This window comes from Notolabrus celidotus, chromosome 2, assembly GCF_009762535.1.
Source record: "Notolabrus celidotus isolate fNotCel1 chromosome 2, fNotCel1.pri, whole genome shotgun sequence".
In the NCBI taxonomy this organism is placed as follows: domain Eukaryota; kingdom Metazoa; phylum Chordata; class Actinopteri; order Labriformes; family Labridae; genus Notolabrus; species Notolabrus celidotus.
The window spans coordinates 36,310,723-36,327,220 of NC_048273.1; the positions used below are offsets into that span (position 1 = coordinate 36,310,723).

A 16,498-nucleotide genomic window follows, 5' to 3' on the forward strand; every position below is an offset into this window, starting at 1 on the left:
CGGGTTGTTTTGGCGCACAGTGATCTGTAGTGCCTGCTGGAGGGGAGGAGTTTGAAGAATTTGTGTCCAGGGTGTGAGGGGTCAGCGGTGATGCTACCTGCCCGTTTCCTGGCCCGGGACCGGTACAAGTCCTGGATGGAAACTCTCTCTCTAGAGGGATCCTCTCTGTAATGTTTTCAGGCACTTAGAAAACCAATCTGAGCCTGTCAGGGACAAAAACAAGAACACACTTGGTGCTTGGAGAATCATGCTGCAGCCATGGTGGACAACTAAAGGAATAAAGTGGTGATTGTAAAAGAATGTTTGGTGTTTGAAGTTATTTAGAGCCCGAGTGAAGTGATGAGGCAGATGTGTGTCTAACATGAGTCTGGTCCTGCTGGAGGTTTCTGCCTGTTAAAGGAAGTTTGTCCTTGCCACTGTAACTTGCTAAATGCTGCAAAGTGCTCTGCTCAAGGTGGATTAAGATGAGATCAGACTGAGTCCTGTCTGTAAGATGGGACTGGATCTTATCCTGTCTTGATGTTGGGTCTTTGTTAATCACAGAACATAGAGTACGGTCAAGACCTGCTCTGTTTGTCTTTAGATAACATTAGTTGTGATTTGGCGCTATATGAATAAAGATTGATTGATTGGTGATGTAAAATTAGGATTATCTTTAGTGCTAACAGAAAGAAATAAACCTTCACACAGGTGTAGAGTTGTGTTTGACCAGCAGAGAAGGCTTTTACTCAAAGAAATACAAACTAAGAGGTTATGTGTTTTAAATACATTTATAAAAAAAAGCATTTACCCACTGAAGCAGAACAAACACCTATCACTTGTTTTTCCTCGTGTAACTTAGAATACAGTCTGATTGGAATGTTTTAGTGGCCTGAACAGAATATTTAAAAGAATCAAGCAAAGAGACCTGTGCCAACTCCAACACAAAGTAACGAACACGGCCCATGATGGAAATCAGAGTACAACAGGGGGAACAGAAGAACAACTAAGAGGGTTAAGGGCAGCACTGGTCAGAATCATACAGCGTAGATTCAGTCTAAAGTTTCTTCAGTTCCATATTCGGATAAACTGCTCAAGTACATTTTCTCTAGATCAGTAACATGCAAGCTCGATGAAGCATATGGCCAAATACGCATGGGAATATATTTTATCTCATAGGATATTTGTAAGATATGAAGAATCTGTCCATGTACAGTGATAAAGAACTTTCATTTTGCATGACAGAGCAGAAAACAGAACGTCCACTCCATAGATAGGGTTTTCTTTTCAAAGGCACAAAGAGGAGACTACATTCATTTTACTTTAGTCCACATGCAAAAACAATGGAAAAAGGATTCCCAAAAGGTCGTGTTGTGATGTTTAAATAAGATAAGATAAGATAAGATATTACTTTATTGATCCCCCGGGGGGGAAATTCAGTTGTTACAGCAACCCAGACATAAGTACAGTCAAGAAAGATGTTTCAATAAGTACAAAATAAGTACAATAAGTACAAAATAAAAATAAAAAATAAAACAAAAAATAAAACAAAATAACATAAAATAAATAAAAAAAAAATAATAATAATAATAAAATAAAATAAAAATAAGTAAAATAAAATAGATAAATAAAGCTAGAATACAATTTAGATATATACAATGTTACAAATGGAATTTAAATTAAATAGCAGTAATTACAGGCAGTATTAAAAAATGTTTCAGTAGTGACAGGTTGACATGGTGTGATTATGGTTGGTAATGACAAATTAAGCAATAAATAGAAGAATATTTGTATGTAATATGACCATGGGTTGTACTTAGAATAGTAATGTAATTTAACAAAATATAATATAGCAAGATAATTATATAATACAGTATATTCTACATTATAATGCCAGCAGCAGTCAAGAGAGAGTTCAGGATGGGATGATGGAGTGTGACAGACAGAGCAGGGATGTTATGGATCTGTTCATGGGGGGGGGGTGTCAGTGGTCATGTCATGTCAGTGGTGTCATGTTCTCAAAGACCTCACTTATAGCTTTTCTATTATTACTAGATAGTTTCTGTGCCTTGGGAAACACTGAAAAAAGATCACTTATACAACGGAATACTGCATTTCTACTCACGACGGGTTAGGTAGGTCGACACGGAGGCTAGCTGCTGAAGATGGGAATGTCCACAGACACACACTTCCCTTTGCAGAACACACTACTGCTGATTTACTTCTTCTACCTGACACAGTTCAAGCATTTTAATGCTACCAGGATTAGGCTCCTTCTCGTCTTTGGGGAGTTACAGGACCACTCACTCGTCCGATAAGTCTCTTTTCTTATCTGGGTTTTTTTTCTTCCTGTGCTTCTTCTAGCCGTCTGGGTCTCAAACTTCACAGTCATCTTTTGATCGCCTCCGGTTTGAGTTAGGTCTCTAGTTTTTGCATCGAGTTTCGTGGTCTTAAATAAATGGAAGAGGATTTCAGGGGTTTAAACATTCTGGAGTCCTGCAGGTGTTTCTGTGTCTCTTCTCTGTTTGGCACCTTGGAGTCGATGATGACCAGGTGAGATGATGAAGGACGAAGAAGAGGAGGATGGGTGACAAAGTGAGGAAGGGGTGAGGCTCATTGAGTACAGGAAAGTAGGGGTCAGGCTACTTGTCTTCGATGTGTTCACTGACTCCTCCTTCTCCGGCTGTTTCCATTGTTCCGTTCTTCTTGGTGTTGTTGCTGTGGGTAGCGGCAAATGGAAAATAATCGTTTCGACATGATTCTTTCCTTGTTTTTACACCGTGTTTGTAAAATTTACTTGAATAAAATCAGATCTTAAATTTAAAACAGACTTAAAGGTTACTACTGAGTGAAGTCAAAGTACCCCAAGACAACTTTTGCAACCTAGCAACAGTAAACACAGCTGAGAAGTGCTCTGAAACGGACGTTGTTGATTCTACCAGCGCACAGGCCTTATAGAAACCACTCATAACAAACAGCCAATCAGTGTTGCTGTTCTCTCGCTCTCTGAGATGCTAAGCGGTCTTAAGAACCTTGTTTTACGTTTGTTACTTTTACTGTATCTGTGAAAAAGCAGAAGAGGACATTTTAGGGTCCAGATTAACTCCGTATTGAAGCTGGTTTATACTTCAGTGTTGACTCTACGTTGTGGTGGCCCACAAGGTCCTGAGCACTGCATGCTTGTGTCTCATTATGTCCTTGTAGCTCTGCAATACTCCACCTAAACACTTGTAGGCGGTGTAGTTTCTATGCTGGTCAGATACCCTGATTCCACTACCATCTGCTGTTTAACTGTTTATTTGGTTAGACCTTACTGTGTCTTCACCCATCCATCTGAGTCTCTATTCTTCAGTGGAACAAGCTGAGCTAATGTTAGCAGCAGCTTGACTTACAACAAGAGCATCAAAGAAGCACAGGTTTCTGCAATGAGACCAACAGGTCTGTTTCCATCCCCAGCTGTCCTGAAAAAATGAAGGCGTAATATGTAAGAGTTAGTTTGCAGCGTAACACACGATCAGATCTTACTTCTTATGTCAAGGGCTGTATAAAAGCTCATCTTATGATGGTTTAGTTTGGGTGTCATGAAAGTAGGCTAAGAAAGGATCCCATGTCTCATAAAATTTCCTCTTTGAGCTACTGATAGAAAAACGTAGCATCTCAAGTTTGAGACAGGACATTACATCCATTTTAGCAGGATTGCACATCTGGCCAAAAGCAAGGCAAAGGCAACCATGCAGTGTTCTGTAGGAGTGAGGTGGGGGTTATCTCCACCAGCAATACCAAACAGGGCAAGAGTAGGGCTAAGATTTACATTTTTCTGTAATATTTTAGATAAGGTGTGGAATATGTCATGCCAGAATTTCTGCAACTTAGGACACAACCAGTACATGTGTATCAGGGAAGCATCATTATAATTGCACTTGTCACAGGTGGGAGTTATATCGGGGTAGACACTGGACAGCTTGACCTTTGACATGTGAGCCCTGTGGACCACCTTAAATTGAAGCAGACAGTGTCTAGCGCAGATGGAGGATTTATGTATTGATGATAGAATGGAGTCCCATTGGTCATCAGATATGTGTCCCAAGTCCTGTTTGCAAGCCGCCTTAATCTTGTCCAGTGGTGAACTTATCAGCTTTGAAATGTTATTGTGTAATTTGGACAGCGCACCTCTGGACAGTGGATTGAAGGAGACAAAGGTGTCAATTGGGTTAGCTATGGGTACTGAGGGGAAACAAGGCACAATCGAGCGAACATACTGTCTGACCTGTAAATACCGAAAGAAGTGCGTTTTGGGTAGGTTGTATTTCTCAGTCAGTTGATTAAAGGAAACAAAACAGCCGTCTTCAAACATGCACGCAATTGACCTGAAGCCCCTTTCATGCCAGGTCCGAAAGTTGAGTCAGAGCGCGAGGGGGTGAAAAGGTGGTTGGAGGCAATCGGACTCAGAAGGGAGAAGAGTTTGTATCCAAAAGATCTTCTAAATTGGGTCCACACCCGAATGGTATGACGCACTACTGGATTATCCAGTTATTTTGGTAAGGGGCAGTCAAGCGGTGCACCAAGGAGTGCAGGAAGGGAGACATCTCAACATGAGTTCAGCTCCAGAGACGTCCAGTCCGGACTGTCAAGAGGAGCAGATCTTCACAAATATTCAGCTCTCTGTAAGAATCTTTGGGAATAACTAACATGGAAATACTTTTTAACCAAGCTAAGCTATCATCATCATCATCATCATCATCATCATCATCATCATCATCAATGACTGTAAAAATACTTAAATAGTACACGCCCAAGTGCTGTTTAATTTGCACAAGTTTAACACTCATAGGAAGCTTGGAGAGCTGGTCTGGCATGCTCGCTCTTACTGAACAGGCTAACAATCCCTTCATTTGGCTGAAATTGACTTTTTTCAAACATAGTTCATAGAGTTTTGGGAAATTCAAACACAGTGAGGTGGCATAAAGAATGTGTGCACCCTTGCACATGAATAAATATACAGTTGTAACCACAAGTTACATACCCTGGCAGAATTTATGATTCTTTTTTTGGCCATTTTTGTAGAGAATATGAATGATTAGAGAAAAACTTTCTTTTCACTCAAGGTTAGTGTTTGGGTGAAGCCATTTATTGTCAAACAACTGTGTTTACTCTTTTTATATCATAAAGACAACAGAAACTACCAAAGAAATCATGAATTCTGCCAGGGTATGTAAACTTATGAGCACAACTGTATATACAGGGGCGTAGCCATCATTTCAGAAGTAGGGGGGGCAAATTGTTAGGATTGTTAAGATTTTAACGCAAAATTGTATTTTTATCTTGTTGTTTCCATTATTACTCTCTCTTTTTTCAATTTTTTTTGGGCATTTTTTTGCCTGTATTGATAGGAAAGCTGAAGAGAGATAGGAAACATGGGGAGTATAGGTCGGAGAAAGACATGTATAATGACAATTTCTTGTTCAGGTTATGATGTCAGCCTGATAGATGAAATGAACTTTTGGAGAAACAAATGGTCGTCTTTAGTCGAGTCTTTATTATCAACACTCATTGCAAAGAGGGAGAAAGCAGTGACAACGAATGACAACTTCTCTCAGTCGAAGTCAGGCTTCTTCCCCGAAAGTGCACGAAAACAAAGTATATGAAACAAGTGAAAACACGTGTGTCATATGACAGGAAGCTCTTCCAAAAAAGGTAACATCCTCTAGTCTAACAGAGATCATTGGCTAAGTAGAAAACAGGACACATGAGAGAGCATAACAGGATACATAAGCAAGCTATGTGAGAAAGCTAAGATGGGAGTACAGGAAACCTCCTGTCTGCGGCCTTGGAGAAACTCTGCACCAGCACCAGTTTCCATCAAACCTCCCATCTGCGATCTTTGGAGAAACTGCACCTGCAACAGTTCCTATCAGTCTTACACAAGCACAGATAAACACAGAGAACAACAGTTTATTCAGTAATTTTCCACCACACATGCAACAAGCATCATGGCCAGAATCTAACCAGCGGCCGTTGTGTTAAGGGCTATAGCCTCTCTAAATGGGCCGCTTAAATGGCTAGGCCAATTGCATCTTCCTTAAAAACCCTGATACTGTGAGCTTAAGGTTATTTTAAGTGTAATGAGGCTGAGGTAATAAGAGAGGGGTTTGGGGGTCCACCCCCAGAAACCCCCAGACATAAAGCTGCTGTTTGTAGTCACAGAGTAAACATCTGTTCTGAGGGAGGGACTTTGAATGTCAACACTATCCCTCCCAACCAGATTTCCTCTTAGCCCCCCAACACAGATCGCGTGTGCAGTCATGATAGTGCCGGACTCATAACCAATCGGAGGATGTAGTAGGGGCCACCCCTTATCCAATCAGGACAGAGGATGGGAGATTAGCAATGGTTGTTCTGACATAACGGGAATGAGGGGAATAATAACATTGCTTGATACAAAGGCATTAGAAAACACAGAGATTTTGCAATGGTCTCAATTTACTTCATTTACTGATAAGTACCGGTGGGCATTATTACCTTTTCTCCAAACACAGCAGAAAAAAGTAACGTTTTTATGTAACCGGTGGAAATCTGCGTTGTGTTTGTTTAAAGTTGACTAACGACCAACACCAGGACTTCGTTTGTTCTGCGTTTATTCTGTTAAACAGACAGACAAGAACCTCAGAGTTTATAAAGTATGCAGCCCGCCTCCGCTCCTCTCCCCAAGGGATAACATACAAAAGGGCCGCGTAACAAGCATAAACATTACACTCACATAAAGGATATAAAACACAATAATCATACCTGTTAAACAGACAGACAAGAACCTCAGAGTTTAAATGTATGCAGCCCGCCTCCGCTCCTGCACAGATGAGAGCACATTTCGACTAGCTTAAACTTTCAGTGCACGTAAACCAACACGTGCATGTTCAGTTAGTCTGCTTAACCATGACTTTAAAAAGGAATAAAAGTAAACTCTGTTTAATATACACATAGGAACACTATACAGGACAAAAGCACACATAGAATAAGTAAATATATGGAAACAGAAAAGTAAAGTGACGGACACCTACCTCTCCCCAAGGGATAACATACAAAAGGGGAGAGGGAAGGGGGCAAATCAAATATAAAGGTCAAGATACCAACAAAGAAGAAAATGACCGGAAGACAAGGCTGCACTTCAAAATACTTTTGGGAAAAGAAATATACAAAGAGGTTCTACACACACACACAGGTATACTTTGTGTAATTATAATGAAATAATAATTAATACTGCATTTTTAACTCTGTTACATTTACACTATTCCTACCAACAGCAGCTTCAATTCCTTGCATCGTGTTGAATATTTTTGTGACCATTTGTGGTGGTCTCCCCGACTTTCAGGATGACTTGGAAAAACAAGGTCAGACTTTTGAGCGGCTGTCAAACTCAATTCACAGTGTAGAAAAGTGCAGGGGACATAGGGAACGGATACGGCAGGTGCGGGGGACGTGTACCCTGTGTACCCTGCTTCCACTACGCCCCTGTATAAATGTGCTTTGTCTCCACTAATAATATCTACTTTCAATACTTAACTTTCATTAAAGTATCAAATTGATTTTTATCCTCTTTGCAGAATTGTGCAATGTGTCCAAATTTAACATTTTTTAGTGCAAACAAAGGGAAACATGCTCCACTGAGGTACAGAGGAAACCACTGGCAGCTGGCAACAAAGCTCAAATAGTTGATTTTTACTTTATTCTCACCTCTGAAAAGGCAAACAGTGAATCATTCTTAGGGATTTGGGGGTGGCCTGTCAGGTTTTAGGGGGAAAGGAACAATTCCTCTGGAGATGCCCCTGGGCCATTGGGCTATTTGAGTTTTAGTTGTCTTATGTAACAGAATGCAATTTTGAGTTCCTGGAAAACCTTTTGGTGTGAAATATGTACTTGGTTGTGTTTTGGCTCACACATCCTCTAATAAGTAAAACTTTATGTTTATGGCCCATTGTTGAAACATGGGTTACAAACATAGACTGTATAAATAATAGACTTAGTATCCGTAACATCACCCACCTGTTCCTGAGCGCTGTTTTGAAGCCAATCGTCGGCGGCAACCATATTGGAAATGCGGAACTCAACCAGGCATAGGCTGTTTTCGAAACTGCCTACTATATGAGCAGTACGTACTGATTTGGCCAAAATTCAGAATGTAGTAAGTCATATGTGAACAAGAGTAAAATCTGCAGTATGCTAAAACTCCCCAGATGTCTACTGATTCGGGAAAGTTTCACAGTATGCATCAGACCAGTCTGCCTCGTGTAATGTTTCCCATAATGCACAGCACTCGTTCCACTTTTTCTTTTTTCTTCTATTTCTGACAGGGGGGAACTCAGTTTGTAGGTGCTATGAAAATAGTTAAATTCCATATAACCACTTCCTAACTTTTATAAATTACAAGTGATGCTAAAGAAGCAGTTTTGCTACAGCTTGGCCGTTCTTTACTTCCGCATTCCGGAAATTCAGTGACATCTGGCCCAGCATGCTGCAGAACAGATCCAACAGAACAGACATACTGCATACTAAATTCAAATGCAGTATGTAGTAGGCAGTACCTACTGCCTACTACATTAGTAGGTAGTAAGTAGCAGGCCGTTTCGAAAAACAGCCATAGTGTGAGGTAAAGAGGCGGAGTTTGAGCCTCCAATCCAACAGCTATGTGTTCCCTCCTGTCAGTCAAGTCAGTCATGTCCTTATTTGGGCAAAAACTTGTAATCTTAATATCCTCTGAACCGTTGCATTAGAACAAAATTCACCCCCCGTACAGTGTGTGCCGATAAAGAAATGAGCTAACCAGACTACACTCGTCTTTTGAACCAGGCTGTAAACATGTTTATTTCTGCTGTAAAGATCTTCTCTTTGAATTAGTGTGTATGTGGTTTCCAGTACTTCCGGAGCCGGCCTCAAGTGGATCCTCGATGAACTGCAGTTTTTAGCACTTCCGCATTGGACTCATATTTTTAGACCGGAGGTTGCCGCTTGAACAGAATGCAATTTTGAGTTCCTGGAAAACCTTTTGGTGTGAAATATGTACTTGGTTGTGTTTTGGCTCACACATCCTCAAATAAGTAAAACTTTATGTTTATGGCCCATCGTTGAAATATAGGTTACAAAGTATAAATATGTGTGTTTGTTTAGTGATTACCTGTTTACCATGTTTCTTTATAAAACATGCTGCACTAAGAGAAGAGGAGGCTCTTTGAAAGATGAAGATGAAATCCAACAGCACCTCTATCACATATCTGCCTCTCCCTGCTCACATGACGTCATTTTATTTCAAGGCTGTCAGAGCACCGGAGAACGAGGAGAGGCCGCGCATGCGCAGAAGCATCGGGCTGGGGAGGAGAAAAAACAGAAACACCCGAAGCGTCACGGACCGGTGCAGCAGTGTGTTTCCATCACGAAGAGAGATAGAGAGAGGGAGAGAGAGAGAGAGACATCCCCTCCTTTTCCACCCAGCATCTTCACCGACCAACAGCCAACTCGAGTGGGAACACACAACTACACTCAGGCTGTTCTCCGGTGTCCACAGTTCCCCCTCTTCCTCCTCCTCCTCCTCAACATGTCCGTGGGCAGTGACTTTGGGAACCCTTTAAGAAAATTCAAACTCGTCTTTCTGGGGGAGCAAAGTGGTGAGTTGTGTTTTAAATCTCCTCAGAAGTTGTTTTCTAGTCGTGTGTCAGGTGAACCCGAGGCACCTGCTCGCCTGTTAGCAACTTCATCCACGGTTAGGCGTGTGCCGACATTTACACCGTGGAAGAAGAAGAAGAAGAAGTGGTTTAATGTGTGCTTTAGTTTGTGTGAGTGAGTGTAGGAGCTGAGGGGATCATTTTAATTAAATTACCAGCCTGTGAAGCTTCACACAATGGCCCTGACTCTTCAAATTGTAGCCCGCAGTCCTCAAGTTAAACAGAATAATCACAGAGCTCCTAATGATGCTTAAACATCCCGGGCAGGCTTTAAGGGTTCAGTCTGCAGCAGTCCTGCATGTAGGCAGCCTGTGTGCAGCCTGTGTGCAGCCTCACGGTTGATGCTGTGGATGGAACAAGTTGGTAAATATTCCTGTGTGGAGAGAGACACACCCTGGCTGTCGGTAGCGATGAGATAACTTGTGTGGATGCAGTCCCTGCCTGCCCTGGACTTCTTCCAGTCTGCATGCTGAGGCTCACCAAAGTTTGTGATTTTGCATGATGGTTGCTGTTAATTATTATTTCATGCTGAGACTGGATGAAGCTGTTTTTATCTGTGCCTCCTTCGTCCTAAAGCTCTGCTCACCCACACACCAGCAGACAGTCAGAAGCTGTTTTTGTCTGTGAGGCAACAACATAGTTCTCCACCATGCTACACTGAGCTGGCTGAGACATGATCTGGATCTGGAGGATTTCTTTGGCTTGTGAACAGGGCAGGTCTGTTTATGGTTTAATTCAGAGGTCTTGAGCAGCCAGATTAACACCATTAGTCATGGTTCAGCCCTTCAGTCGGTCCCATTGATCAGCCAGTATAGAGGGGTCATGCATTTCATTGTAGGTTGTTCCATTTACAGGAACAAAGGCATACATAAAACCTGTACGACCTAACACTGGCTCAAAGGATTATCACTGAACACTAAGATGCCTTTACTTACCCTAAAGGTAAGAATGCAAACTGTCAACTCAGGATGCCCTGCAGGGCTCATGGTTTAGACTAATGCTGAAAAATCCAGTCAATTGATTAGAAGATAAACATCACGTCAATAACCTGCAATTTTCTACAACTTATCGATCATCATTAGGGCAACACATGCTAACCATTCTCCAGGCCCAGCTTCTTAAGTCAGTCATTTGCTGACGTTTCATTTGCTCTTACATATAGATCTGAATATTTAAGGGTTTTGGACTGTTAGAGAGAAAACACATAGAAAAAAATAGTTGTTATTATTAAGTTGCAGCATTGCTTACGATGTGTTACAGTACATTGAAACATTTCTTCAGTATTTAAAATATGTTAAAGCCACAGTAAGGAGGTTTTGACTGGTTGTGAATCAGATTGGGTTTTGTAGTGATGCATCTTTATGACCAACAAAAGCAAACATGACTCTCAGCAGCACAATTAATAACTTCTATATAGTCACTTCTGATGCCTGTAACAACTACAAGGAGGTAAGGTGTACATCTTTGTCCACAGGGGGCGCCCCAATCAACACCAGTCAAACGTTTCTGAAAGCAGCTTTAAATTGGATGTTTTAAATGAGCATACTTTTCTTTACTACACATTGCAATTATGAAAGTGATGATAAGTTAATCATTTTGAATTGTATATTGGCGGAAAATAATATTAATATTCACATTAAAGCTAAATATGTGAATACTTTACTGCGTTTACATAAGCGGTAACCTCCGGCAGCGAGAATTGAAGCCAATGCAGAAGTGTTAAAAACTGCAGTTCATCAAGTGTCCATTTGAGGCTGAGTCCGGAAGTACCAAATACCACATACACACCCATTCATAAAATTTACAGCAGAAATAAACATGTTTACAGCCTGGTACAAAAGTCGAGTCTGAATAGCTAATTTCTTGATCGGCACACACTGTACGGGGGGCGAATTTCTTCATAACGTGGCAACATCCAAGATATTAAGATTACGGGTTTTCCATTACGATGACTTGATTGACAGGCGGGAACACTGTAGCTGTTAGCTGGGAGGCTCAAGGCCCGCCTCTTTACGTCACAATGGCTCAACAACAGATGTTTGGTTGAGTTCAGCATTTCCAATATGTCTCCCGTCGACAGTTGCCTTTAGAAACAGATGGATGATGTCATGGAGACTACGTTTATATTCATAGAATCTATGGTTTTACATCTTTATGATGAGGTAAGTATGTTTGAGTGGAGGTCAAAACTGAACACTTGACGACATCAACACTGAAACATTTTTCAACATTTTCGGACATGTTTTTGACTGAACAACTTGTTTCAGTTAAGAAAATAATAGGGATGCACTGATCCCACTTTTTAGGTCCTGGTACTGATATCGATACCTGGGCTTTACCGATACTAGCCGATCTGATCCTGGTATTGATTTAACAATCTCTATTCCTTAATGTGAGGATAAAACTAAGAATTGTGTTTTGGCAACTTCAGGCTTTTTCTGACTTTGTAAACCAAAATAAATGAACATTTTTAAACTGACAGTATCATTATTCAAGAGATTATAAATGTGTACCAGCAGTTTGGTGAGTTAATCTTAATAACCAACAGATATTACAATTCAACTTTAAACCTCAGCAGTGGATAAGAGGAATTCAATATTCTGTATAAAAAAAAATCCTTCAAATGAGAAAATAAAAAAATTGTCAACATAGTGTTTCGAACTGAAGTACAGTGTACCTGTGGCTGGGATTAAAGTCATTGAATACATTGTTACTCTGCCCAGCTTTGCCATTACTGTTTCCCTTCTCCACGTCTGATATTGTGACAATATTAATCAGCAGCACGTTTTATAAAGACGTCGATGTCGTAGGAGACGCACATGGCTATTGTAAACGCAGCAAAGCATAGAACTGAGATGAATAGATCATATGGATCGGCACTATATATCGGCCCTTTGTCACCGATATCCTATCTAGCTTTTTGAGTCCGATCTAGCCGATATCCAATACCAGGATCGGATCGGTGCATACCTAGAAAATAATATGCAAATTTGAAACCTCATCTTTATTTTCACAGAGCTTTCATTTTTAAATAAGATGAATGTTATAAAGTTGTATATGATACACAGACTGAGGCTTGCTAGATGGCTTAACTCTGGAGTAATTTTGTAATATTAAATGTTAAGCAACAAGCTAAAAGGAGATTTGGCTGCAATACCAGGGAGTGCATTGTATTCAGTTAATCTCAAAGGTAGATGAATGTTTCGATTTCATTATTAATACAATGATACAGTGAGAGATAAAGTATTGGAAAAGTATTTATAGGTTTCAGAATTGAATAGCTGAGGATAACTCCGACAGGGATAATTCATTGATTCAGTTGTTGAACTATTTTTGAGTCCGCTCTGTAAGCCTCATTGATTCACCATCAAATACCAAGATTCATCTGACTTTAGCTTCATTTTGATCCTGCACCTGCTGCTGGTAGCACGGCAAGAGCAGAGGTTTTAGGTTGAAAGGTAAAACAAAGTGCCAGGGTTCTTTTCAGGTTTGCTTCAGCCCTCTTTATTCCCCCTCTCGGTTGGATGTGTTCATCATTTATACTTATTTGCCTGGAGTCTGTTCTCTTAAAAAAATCAAAGTTATAACTTGACGATGAGCTGTTTTATCTCTCCATAAAGTGTAGGGATGTTCCAAAGTGACAAAAATTTGAATACCGACTAACCTCCTAGTCTAAAGGTAAGAAAACACTCAGGAACCTCCTTGCAGGTTAGCGTCCCCATGCCTGTGCTGGTTACTCCTTACTCTGGTTGAGTGGCAATATACCAGTTTAATCAGACACAGCCTACATACAACTTAATCATCATTTTCTAGATCAAAATACTGACAAACAGTGCTGTGCTACGTGATGCTATCTGTCACCTGTGCTTGTTTACATCCAGGTAGTAGAGCATTATAGCATGATGGCTGTAGCCAGTAACTACTGGAGCTACAGCTAGTGGCGAGTAGGGATGGGCGTTCAAGCCAATATACTTCGATAATCATTAGCATCTATTTGATGATTAATCGAATAATCACCCCTTCCAACCCATACACACACACACACACACACACACACACACACACACACACACACACACACACACACACACACACACACACACACACACACACACACACACACCTTACACACACACACTGCGACTGTCAACATCTAACCGTTATTTGGGGCTGACGATAATACTAATAATTAATTTAACGGTCTAGTTTTTCTGATGCCGACTAGTCAGAGTGATGACATTTAATTATTTCATCAACTACACATTCCTATTATGTGTCATCATTAGCAATGTGGGCCACTTAGTAATCACATTTCATAATAGTGCAGCAGCTTTTTTTTTTTTTAAACATCTTGGACTCATTACTCATTTCAGTCAGGTCCTCAAAGATTCTCTGTGGGATTTTATTCATTGATCATTGTTTAGGACGTGATTATGTGTGTGTGTGTGTGTGTGTGTGTGTGTGTGTGTGTGTGTGTGTGTGTGTGTGTGTGCGTGTGTGTGCGTGCGTGTGTGTCCTTCTGCACTGATAGTGCATGACGGTGTATTGCTCTAATAGTAGATAACACAAGATCACAGAATCAGCATTTCCCATAATTACTGCTGACATCATCCCTGCATGGTAATGATGGGAACTACTGTGGGGTTTTATTAGCAAGAACAACCTTTGACTCAATAAAACCTTGGAGGTTTCATGACAAACATGAACACATTCCTTACTGCATACTGCCATGCAACTTATTTATCTCATCATTTTTCCATTTTGAGCTTAAGCTTTCTGTGAATCTGTCTGTCTGCTCTGTGTTGAGATGAGCCACCTGAATCTGCACCCAAAATGCTGTCAAGGCTTTTATTCATGACGGCCAACCAAGCCTCTAAAATTCTCCACCTAAGAGATGCTGGAAAAAAACCCATGAAGAACACAAAGAAGCTTTGCAAAAAAAAAGAAATATTTTCCTGAAATGCTGAATCCCACAGGACATATCACATGACCTCTATGCTATATGCAATATGCCATGTTGTTGTGCTGGATTTTTCTTTTTAGATTTGACGATACAAAAGATTTAACAAAGGATTTAGATCGCAGACAACCTTAAATTCCCAGAAGTCCTAAGGAAACATAGGTCACTAGTGAGTAGTGAAAGGTTAACCAGTTGAATATAACTATCTATTGAAATATGAACAATTCTAAATGATTAATCAATAAAAATATTGATCAATAGCATCATCTTTAAAGCTAGGGTTGGTAGTAATGGAAAACTAGCATGAATTTGAATGTAGCATGTCCTCAGGACTCCGTCTAACCCCCCCCCCCTCCCCTCAGAGCTCCCGCCCCCGCTCACATGCACGAGCGCCGCTGATTCACTACCATATGATGGTGAATGATTCAAAACCGGTCCTCAGCACATTGTTTGTGTTTTGCACTACAAACTAATTTCTCACTAAGCGGTAAGAAAACACCAAAACATTGTCATAGTGAAAGTTAAAAACACAAACAAACATGAAAAGTACGCTTTGCAGGAGGCGGGCAGAACGGAAGGATGGGATTTGATTGGTTTCATCATTTGTCTCCTGATGGCAGGGATTGGTTGGTGTTTTCCCAGGTTTACTCCGGCTGTAGAGAGCAGCTTTTTTTACCTCTTTTTTAAGAACACATTATGTATCGATTACCATCGGGACATAAAGATTATTTTAACCAGTATAACAAAGAGTGTATCTAAATCTGACTACCAACCCCAGCTTTAAGGTCAGATAAATAATGTGTCCGCCAACTGGTGTGTCAGTCAAGCTCTATCTTTAATCCCATCTTGGGGATAAATCAGTAACATGGAAATATTTGGATTTCAAAGAAAAGATGAGTCAAGAAGAGACAAAGCTGAAAACATCACAGGATGAAACAGGAAGCACAACAATCCTGACCTGGCACTGAAAAAGAAAGACTGCACTGACCGCCGTGCTCGCCCAAATTCTGTACGTATACAGTGGGTACAGAGAGTATTCAGACCCCTTCACTTTTTCTACATTTTGTTATGTTACAGCCTTATTCCAAAATGGATTCAATTCTTTTTTTCCCTCAACATTCTACACACAATACTCCATAATGACAAAGTGAAAAATGTTTTGTAGAAAGGTTTGCAAACGAATTCAAAATAAAACACTCAAATATCAAGAAGACTGGAGGCTGTAATCACTGCCAGGTGTGAATACTTATGTACATGCAATATTTGAGTGTTTTATTTTGAATTGATTTGCAACAAAATTCTACAAAACATTTCTCACTTTGTCATTATGGAGTATTGTGTGTAGAATGTTGAGGGGAAAGAAGAATTTAATTCATTTTGGAATAAGGCTGTAACATAATGAAATGTAGAAAAAGTGAAGGGGTCTGAATGCTTTCTGTACCCACTGTTTATGGTAAATGTGCCCTTTATGATGAATGTAAATAAGTTCTTTTAATACTTTAATTTCAAAGTATAGATTACACAAAGTCTATTTTTCTAGTATCATATTCCCTATTTTTGAGTTTATATAAATCTAACTGACTATGTCGGGTATTGAATTCAGTGTAACCTCAACCCCAGGCCTCTGAAGTGAAGCATCAAGGACATCTTGGACTTGATATCCGTGTCTCAATAGATTGAATAATGTGTTGAGGTGAATCCTGTGATATAAACCCCTAGCATAAAAGCCTAAAATGCTTTTGCTGACGCCATTCTGTATCATCTTACATAAAATGGTGTGGGTCTTTGAACTCCCAGAGACCCTCACTGAGGGGTCCCAGCCAGTCTAGAGGAGTGGAGTGTGTACTTG

At 40.4% G+C, this 16,498-nt stretch overlaps 1 protein-coding gene across 2 annotated transcripts in view; it reads left to right on the plus strand.

The window, feature by feature from the left end:
* Positions 1-9,349: 9,349 nt before the first annotated feature.
* rab6ba (RAB6B, member RAS oncogene family a) overlaps positions 9,350-16,498 on the plus strand; it is a 97,393-nt gene continuing 90,244 nt past the window's right edge. The window contains exon 1 of one of the 2 annotated variants that reach the window (XM_034674915.1): positions 9,350-9,632. In XM_034674915.1, the coding sequence (XP_034530806.1) occupies positions 9,563-9,632 (70 nt within the window). In that variant the 5' untranslated portion in view covers positions 9,350-9,562. The remainder of the gene's footprint in view (positions 9,633-16,498) is intronic. The other variant, XM_034674905.1, reaches the window with a different exon arrangement.